At 38.2% G+C, this 9,933-nt stretch overlaps 1 protein-coding gene across 1 annotated transcript; it reads right to left on the reverse strand.

Annotated features, from left to right (window-relative positions):
* Nucleotides 1-3,396: 3,396 nt before the first annotated feature.
* LOC103586154 (chromosome unknown open reading frame, human C4orf26) lies at nt 3,397-9,718 on the reverse strand. The gene is made up of 3 exons (XM_008567316.1): nt 9,652-9,718; nt 3,617-3,755; nt 3,397-3,493 (listed from the first exon to the last, which is right to left on the reverse strand). The coding sequence occupies exons 1-3, from the start codon at nt 9,716-9,718 to the stop codon at nt 3,397-3,399; spliced, it is 303 nt and encodes a 100-aa protein (XP_008565538.1).
* Nucleotides 9,719-9,933: the final 215 nt, after the last annotated feature.

Consider the following 9,933-nt stretch of genomic DNA (forward strand, 5'->3'; position numbering starts at 1 on the left):
ATATATATATATATATATATATATATATATATATATATATATGTATGTATGTATACAAAGAATATGTAATAAAGTTTCTATTTAGGGCATAAGCCAGGAAGTTGATAAATTTTGTTGGCAGAAAATCAGTTTCTCTGTGCCTGTTGAACAGATATTTGAAGAATAACTGTTTGAAGCACCATCTTAAATAATTAGCCTTCCCAGGAAACCTGTGTCTCTTGATCTGGCCTTGGGGGAGGAATTTTACAAAGAGAATTGAACTCAGATTAAAAATAAAAAATGATAGATGCTGTTAATAAAAGTCTGAAAGAATTACAAAATTATGTGGGTAATTAAGTTGTAGGATTCTCTGTCTCTGATTATCATTCCTACCTATCCTCTAACAAACTACTGAAGGAGAGAAATTTCATGTGCAGTGAAACAGAGAAAGATTCATTTTAAAATTCCTTAAAGGAGGTTGAAAGCAAGTGCCAGTGGCCAGAAACTATTTTATTTGGGAGGAATGTGTGTGCCTTATATTTTTCTCCACAATAGAAGTTCTTTTTTTCTGGGTGAAGATTTGTAAATCTCGAGACCTCCCTTGATATGTGTGAACTGATTCGGAAGCAGATAGGGTTGACTATCGGGAGGATTGAACATTCATTTATTTAACAAATATTTATTGAGTTCCTACTATGCACAGACATTGTTCTAGATCCTAGGGATAAAGGAGTGAACAAAATAGACAAAACCTCTACAAATAACAGAGAAGATAACTAAGAATACATATAGATGCCTGAATGTGAATCATGCTAGGGATAAAAATAAAGCCAGGAACAGGGAGATGAAGTGGGTCCATGCCTGCACATTTTGATAGGGTGTCCAGGGAATTGAGAGGTGGTATTTTATGAACGTCCTGAAGGGAGTGAGGGAGGGAGCCATGTGGATATCTGGGGGAAGAGCATCTTTTGTTCTGAGGCAGTAAGTCTAAATAAGTCTATGTAAGTCTAAAGTTTAAATTATGCCCCAAATGCATAACCTGAGTCTATAAACATTGGACAATCTCAAATTGAAGGACATTTACGAAATCAGTATCTTCAAAAATGTAGATGTTATGAAAGACAAAAGGTTAAAGAAGATTAAAGTGACGTGACAACTAAATGCTTTATGTGAGCCTTGATTAGATCCTGGAGATCAGAAGAGGAGGGAGAGGTTGCCATAAAGGATGTTACTGGGACAACTGGCAAATTTTGAATATGGACCATGTATTAGGTAATAGTATTATATCAACATTAAATTTTCTGAATTTGATAATTCTGTAAGAGAACATCCCTTGTCCTTATGAAATACATGTTGAAGCACTTGAGGGTAAATGAGTATGATTTCTGCAACTAAACCTCAAATTATTCAGGAGAAATATGTTTATATATGATGATAGATAGCTGGGGAGTAATAAAACAAATATGGCAAAATGTTTTAACAATTGATGTACCTGAATAAAGGGTATATGGGAGTTCTTTATACTATTCTTGCAATTCCTGTTGCTTCAAAACAGCTAGTCCCACCTGTATGTTAAAAGGAACTCATTTGAGAAACTAATTCACTTTGAGTTATTAGTGACTGAAGACTATCCCTGAACTCAATAAACCTGCTAGGGAACCCTGTATTTTAAAAAGAAAATTTATTAACCAAAAGGAATGATGATAAAATTTTTTATGTCACATAGGCATTTACTTTTAATTGTAGGTGTGGGATGCTTCTCATACAGGCAACTCTGTACATGTTTCAGGATGAAGAATAATGCAATTTTACCTAGAGTGATTTTGAAAATGGCCCCTACTATGAAACTGTTGGAGTAGCCTGCTTTCTACAGTAGATGCAATGATTAAGCATTGAAGCTGTTAATTCATCATTAGTTTGTCTTAGTTCACCTGAGGTTAACATATCACCTAGCAAGGCTTTAAGGGACTAGATTTTAGAACAGTTAAGTTGTGAATTGCAAAAGTTCTAATGTTTGGTGAGAGAAAGGCCAGTTAAATCAAGGCTGGTTTGGGGCAGCCGGGGGCACTGTGAGGGTGCTGAGTATCTAGGTGAGTGGTAAGCATGCCGGAATAAAGAAGGAAGGTCAAAAGGGTGAGATTAAAATACAAACCTTTATCTGTTTTCAAGTTTGCCCAAGGTTGACCCTTTTCTGGGTCATCCCCACTCACCAAAAAGTTAGGTTTATGTCAAAATATAGTTTCTTGAGGATTTCAAATAGGTTTTTATTTATACCTATAAATTTGAAGCTAATGTCTACTCTTGTAAGGAATATTTGCTATGAAGTGAGTGAAGGAAATAGATTTTTTTCTTTTTATCATTTAATATTGCATGGAAGTACAGCATGATGATTTTATATCTCTTTCCTTTTCCCAAGTGACTGATCATTCTCAGAGTCCTCATGTCTTTGTGTTAATTTTTTTTTCTTTTTTTGTAGCAGCAGCAGCAGCAACTTTGCACATAGTTCTTGAGAGGAACAAGTATAAGACATTGACCACATATGCAAACCAAAGTTTCTATGTTACAGGCAAGAAGAGTGGCATAAGCACGAGGCAGTATTTTACAGATTGGCTAAATAAATAACCAGTGAATGCAATCTGTGGGATTTATTTCCTATGTTGCACCCTGAGAATACATACTGTTCTGATAGTTGAGTGAACTTTTGTCTGTAGAGTTCCAGAGTTACCAGAACATACACGTAATCTTTTAATCAGGTTTTTGAGCCTGGAGTCATGTTGAAAGTTGGAGCGGAAGTATGTCATTTTAGCTAGTATCTATATAATAACAGGAGTAACAGTGAGATATTTATAAAACTCATTTTCACTGGTTGCTTAAAAAGTTAACATTAGAGTAAATTTAGATACTACAATTAAAAAAATAATTTGGGTCAGATAATTCAGTTTATATCTTTATAGTATTATCTATAGTTAGACTCCCCACACCTTTTTTTGCTTTTTGCCCAAGGTTAATCTTTATAATTTCTTTCACTTTGTAAATTTCCCAATGGTTTATAATTATCTTAATTTATTTAAATAGTCTTCACTCTAATTTAGAAGATGGGGTTGATTCTTCTGTCATCTCAGTTTGGATAGGAATTACTGGAACCACCTATTTTAAGATTTTATTAAATATCCTGTGACCATTGAAAGTTGGACGCCTGAAAGAAAGGGAGAGAAAAATTGGGGATAAGAATCACATAGATACTGCTGTATTTTGCAAATATAAATAATCTATAATCCATTATCTTCACTGCTGACAAGAACAATTTCTAGTCAATTGTGTTTAGGACACTTAATCTTCAAATCCAATAGTTTTGGTTTAGAAAGAGAAAACAGGAATCTTTTTATTGCCTTTTCTGAGGTATTGGCTTCTTTTGCTTCAGTATGTTTGGGCTTCTCTTTTCTCTCTGCTTTCCTCAGATGAGCTTCCTTTCTGGAATATTCTTCTGGGGAAATATTGATGAGGAGTAAGTCGACTGTGTGGCCAATAAAATGGCCAGAACTGGAAACGGTGGTTGCACTTTGGAGGGAAGAAATGTCTGTTTGGAAACCTAAGATGGATTCTGGGCCTTCTCCATGGAAAAAAATGGAAGGGACACTTGGGCGTCCTTGTGATGGTCTGGACCCTTGTTACTGGATTTCTTGTGGTGGGCGGAGGCGTGAGTGTAAAGATCTCGCAGTCTGTAGGATCTATGTTATTTTGTGAGCCTCCAGGAGGGGTGACTACCTCTTTTTGTCCTGTGGGGAGGAAAATGCAAGTCAAGAAATGGGCCTGGTAACAGAAGCAGAGAGAAATGGATACTTTAGGGTGGTGGCAGGGGAGAAAGATGGGAAGAGAGAAATATAGAAGTCTCAGGACATTTAAAAGAACTGCCAGGGTTCAATAAAATGAAACATGAACACACAATCCAAGTGTCAATCAATAGGAGAATGCATAAACTGTTTATATTCATACAATGAAATAGTACTCAGCAATGAAAAGGAAGAACTACTAATACCCACAACAACATGGATGAATCCCACGAATGTTATGTTGAGCAAAAGACTCAGACACAAAAGAGTACAGCTCTAAGATTCCATTTATATGAAGCCCAAGAACAAGCAAAACTAATCTATGGGGGGAAAAAAGTCAAAATAATATTCAGCTTAGGGTTAGGATAGGAGTTATTTAGTGGAAAGACTAACCAGGGACCACTTTAGAAATGTTCTATATCTTGACCTGAGTGGTTGTTACATGAATATATGTATACACACATACACATACATATATACACACAGACATACACATGTTTTTACACATACTATAGATCAATCTGTACCTTTAAGATTTGTGGATTTTATTGTGTGTAGCTAAATAGAGAAAATTCAGTGGAACAAAAGAACTTAATTGATGTTAAGAAAAAAAAATAACTGCCTTTAAAAGCCATTAATCTAGAAGTTTTGCTTCACCTGCCCAAGAGAGGCATTCATCATACCCTAGAGAGGAAGGGAAGGGGGTGTCTATCTGCAGCATGGAAAAGTCTTGAGGACCAGGCTATAATTATTTTTTGAGAAGAAATTTGGATGAAGCTGAAGTGTCAAGGTCTTCCTTTCATTGTACCATCTGATTGAATTGGCTATGAAAAAGTAAGCTTGTCTTCAGAAAATTGTTCCTTCACTCCTTTAGGGGCTTACTAATACAGGCCTGGAAAGAGCTACCAAACATGAATGATGGAAAAATGAACTCCCCACAGAAAGTTGAGAGTTCTGAAGCACTTAAAAAGAACTGGATTCCCCTCATCTTTTGGACTGGTGAATTCAGGTTTCTTGGCTGTATTGTATATACTTATTACCTGCCTGTGTCCATAGTCCCTTCTAGATATTCTATTTCACCTACAAGCCCTGGAGAGGTCAGTCCTACACACCTCTGCCATGGCTGATTGGCCTGCTGAGACACTCAACTCATTCCTTGGCTGGTCAGTGACCAATCAGATTCTCACTTGAGAACTGTAATGAAGAGACACAGTTAGTGGAAGATATTAGTGGAAGGTGTAGGGCAGGTCTGGAGTGTCAGGTTTTGGACAATTGAATATTGAGAAAGCAGAGAAGCCGGTTTGCACATAAAAGGAGTAAAATGGGGAAGGCTTCTGAGAGAGAAAAGAGACAAGAGACAGTGTGGTAACAGACTTATGATGACAGTAGCCTCAGTTCTTGACTTTCTTGGGCTGGTCCCTCTGAGAGATGGCTGAGGTTCTTGGAGGAATCCTTATAATAATCACTCCACTTCCAGCTCTACTCCTTTTTTTTTTTTTTTTTTTTTTTTTTTTTTTTGTGGCTGGCTAGTAAAGGAACCAAACCCTTGACCTTGATGTTACAAGGCTGCGCTCTAACCAACTGAGCTAACGAGCCAGCCCTCTACTCCTTTTTAAAAGTTAGCTTGAATGGGTGTCTGTTTCTTGAATAAAAACCAACCGTTTCTCCCCTACCCATCCAGACTATTGGGTATTGAAATCCTGTGACTGAAACTAGATTACATATATATGTGTGCACGTGTATGAACATACATATATTGTGCATTCTTAAGCCCCATCTTGACATTTTGCTATCAGATTAGGTTTAGGTAGGCCTTGACTCTGCCATTCAGTAAACTGTGCTCCAGCTGTCAAAAACAAACCACCCATCCATTGAGCTCCTCTCATTTACTGAAACCTGAAACTACTCTCTAAAAACTCCTGAAAATTGGGTGTTAGAACCTGCTAAGCAGGTTTTCTCCAACCTTGAGATGTCCAGTAGTGTTCAGGACTAGGAATTTCCTAGGGCTCAAGATTAAGGTACAAGCTTGCCCCAATCACCTCCCCAAGGATGTTGGCAGAACCACATAAAAATATATTCTTCCAGCAAACTAGACACATGGTGATAATATCGGCTCACTGCTTGGCTAGCACAAGAGTTCTAAAACGAAAGCTCCATAGAGATTAATTCAGGAACCTGTCACATCTTACAAAGCGAACGCACACATCTGAGTGAGTGGGTTGATGTCATTCGTGGTCTCTAACTTTGGCTGAGATAACACTGCTCATCAATTCTTTTGTTTGTCTTTGTTTGCTCTGGTCTTACTGTCTTCTAAACCCTTGCTACTACTCAAATCCCCTTCAAAATTCTCATTCTCATTGAAATTCTCTCTTCCTTTCTAAGTAGATTACTTAGCTTCACATTTCAGAGAGAAAAAAACTGAGATGATCTGCCATGAACTTCTTTGGTTCCTACTTCTCTCTCTCTTTAAAGAAAAGTCTACATACTTATTTCATTTTTTTCTACCACCTCTTTAATCCGTTGGACTCTGCCTCCTCCACTCCACAAAAGCTACTGTGGCAAAAGTCATCAATGGTCCAGGAATTCCAAATGGCTAGAGCACCATTTCCTGGGCTCTCTGCCTGGCTAACTCCTGTCCAGAGTTCAGGTCTCATCTCCTCATGGTCGCCTTCTCTACCTGCAGGCTGAGTTAAGACCCCTTCCAGAATGCTTCCATAGCACCCCGAGTCTTCTTCCTTTGTATCATCAGTCCTGTGATTATTACTCAGTGGCTGTACTCCTGTTCCACTGAAATATCTATGTGACCATCTTGTAGACTGCTGTCTCCTCATCCCTAGCACAATGCCAACAGTAAAATTGAATTGATTGAGAGAAACCTCAGTTTCTATAATTACAAAACTTACCATCTTCCTACCTCTCAGGGATATGTGATGACTAAGAAGCAAATATTTCCTATTATGTAACATACTGACACGCCACCAAAGGCACTGCATGCCAATGACAAGAGCTCTTCTGCTAGCTTAATAAGACCAAAGCAGGTCAAATATTTAAATAAAGATTAAAAAATTTTTGAGAGGCAGAATAGCATAGTGTAAACAACATAGGCTTTAGAGCTAGGATCCCTGAGCTCTGCCATTTAATAACTGTGTGACTATAGATGAATTCCTTAATCTCTTGGAGTCTCATTTTTTCTTATTTGTAAAATGGAGAAAATAATACTACCTATCTCATCAGCTTGTTGTGAGTGTTAACTGAAATAAGATGTATAAAGTGCTCAGAGCATTGCCTGACACACAGTATGCATGCAGTAAGTGTTAGGTATTATTATTATTAGTCTTGAACATTATGGAAAGACTCTATAAGCATGAGCCCCATTTTCTTAGGCCCCTCTGGTTACATTCTATACATAAAATGTATGCACTAAGGATAGGAATAAAGGATACAGATGTTATTAAAATAAGACTTTCATGAAGATAGGGACTGCTGACTCTCTTGATCAATGTCTATGTGCCAGCAATTAGAATAGTCCTTAGCTTATAGTGGTGCTCAGTAAATATTTGATGAATTCAATGAATGGTCAGGCAGGTGTTGAATGTTCCTCTGTGTATATTTTTGTGGGGCTCAGTATCTAATTCCAATACCTGAAAAATTTCAATAATAATTTATATTTCAAATTAGAGTATAATGAAATAGCCAAAATACTGCTTGAAATTTGGATATCAATTTTAAATGTGTTTACTATAGTCTAGACATGAAATTCATAGCATACCAACAACTACTACTTTTAAAAAAAAGGGTAATGATGAGAAGATTTTTTTTATTATAATTACCTGTACTCTGTGGTTATTTGGGCAGACAATAGCTGGTTTGTAGTGAACTATACTGATTTTAAGAGAAGTAAGCTTTATACCTGATGTTTAAGTATGCATTTCTTCCCTTAAATGGCACATGGAATCTTAGAAAAACTCTCATGTGCTTTCAGAGTTGAATCAAAAAATCCTGTGATTAATTTACTCATAATAAGTACAACTCAATTTATTTTGTAGAATCATAGTGTGACTGGCTATCTTGGTCAAATCTCTAATTTTTTAGATAGAGAATTTGGAGCCCAGAGAGTGTCACACAGGCCTCTTTCAATTCTATGCTGTAAGTCAAGTTGTTGCAACAATGTGCAGGTTACTATGTCAGGTGCTCTTCCAGATACGGAGATGATAAAGCCAAGGGCCTGCACTCCAGGAGTGAGAATTTGCTATAAATACATGGATCTGCAATACAGAGCAGAATGCAACACATGCCATGGGTGAAAAAAAATTGCTGTAAGAATTCAGAGGTGTCAGAGAGATTTTAAAATTATGTGTCTTAAGAAAGACTTTGTGAAGGCAGCAGTATAGTGGCATTTCAACATTGTGACTTGAAGCAGAATTGCAATAAACAGGTGAAAGCAGGAAGAGGGAGCAGCCACAGCTGCTGCCATGGAGGAGAGAGAAGAGTGTGAGTTTGGAGAGCTGCACATGACCTTGTTTGGCAGACACAGGATATGGGTAAGTGAGTGATGAACTGGAACCAGGGCTGCTGGGATAGAGTGAAACTGCATTTGGAGGACTTTGAGGGACTGTGGGGAAGAGTGAGCCAAATTCGCAAATCAAATTTCACCTTTCAAATGGTGTTTTTTTAGATGTGAATGAAAGAAATCTCGAATCTCATTATAACTTGTTTGGCTACATATTTACAAAGCCTCCCAAAGAGTGGTTCACTTTCTGGAAAGGAGATAGGTGGCTATTTCTGCTTTATGATGCCTCTTTTAGATGTCACTTTTAGCAAGTGATGATTGGGGGCCTTGTCTTGGGAGTTGGGGGCAGGTGTTGTTTATAACATATACCCCCAGTCTTCTGATTTCCAGAGTTCCTGCAGAGGTTGGATAAAGGGATCTTTGGGTGTTTCACGACCAGCTCTGAAGTCTTTACCCCTCTCCCATCTGTTGTGAGCTTTGGGGAATAAGTGCAGGGAAGTTGTTGGGAGATGAAGAGGGTCTGGCTGAGCCCTGGGGCATGTGAGGGGGTGAAGGGCTCCTTTTGACTCCTGGGTCTCTCCTCTCTGAACAGCATCTGATTTTGGAACTAAGGTGAACTGTGAAAAAAATGTTAGAACCAGGCCCCCCAGGATCTCCTACGCCCTTCTTTTCCCTTTCTTCTCCCTCCTTATTCTTTTCTTTCCTTTCCTCAGGGGTTTACTAACCAATTTTAAGGGTCAGGCCACCTGGAGATTTTGTAGTGAGGGTAAGGAAAGAGAAAAGGAACAGTGGAGAAATTGAATCTAATATAATCCTAGAGAAAGCTTGCTCACCTCAGTAGCAGCAAGAGATAGCTCATTCTATGTGAGCAATGAACAGATACTAGACACCCACCAGGTGCAAATTACTATGCTGCTGGAGATGTAAGAGGTGAACAGTGCTGTAATTCAGGGTGGAAACTGTCAGCTTTATAGCAGTGGTAACTACTATTTGTATAGTGTTTTTAGCTTGAAGAATTTTTCACATGTGATAGTTCATTTGGTCTTCACAACCCCCACAATAATAAATATTATTAATGCTGTCACATTACTTATGAGGAGTCTGATGCTTAGAGAGGTGAAGTGTGTGTAAAGTGACAGAGTTAGTGCTGAGACTAGGACTGAAGTCTTCAGATGATAAAATCCAACCTCTTTATCTTTAGCCACACAAGCTGATGAAAGCTGATGTAAATATTTCCAATTTATGGGAATGTGTAACCATGGAGCCAATTTTGTCTTTTCATACAACTTATTAATCAGTGAACCCACAGTAGAAGAAAAGCAAAACTCTTACCTTTTGCCACAGTTAGCACCAGCCAGGAGAAAAGTAACCAGTGGGAGAAACAGTGTCTGCGAGCCATGGTGTCTGCCTTGAGCAGTCACTGCATTGAGTCCAATGTTGCTTTAAAGAGGAGTTGGTGGGGCCGGCCTGTGGCTCACTCGGGAGAGTGTGGTGCTGATAAAGAGGAGTTGGTGAATCACCAGTAGTCTGATTCAGGTAATTTGCATTTGCTTAGTGGACCACAGCAATCAGGGCTTGCGGTGTTAGGGTAAGAAATCAGCAAGGACATACCAG

Source organism: Galeopterus variegatus, unplaced genomic scaffold, assembly GCF_000696425.1.
Source record: "Galeopterus variegatus unplaced genomic scaffold, G_variegatus-3.0.2 Scaffold309, whole genome shotgun sequence".
Lineage (NCBI taxonomy): Eukaryota > Metazoa > Chordata > Mammalia > Dermoptera > Cynocephalidae > Galeopterus > Galeopterus variegatus.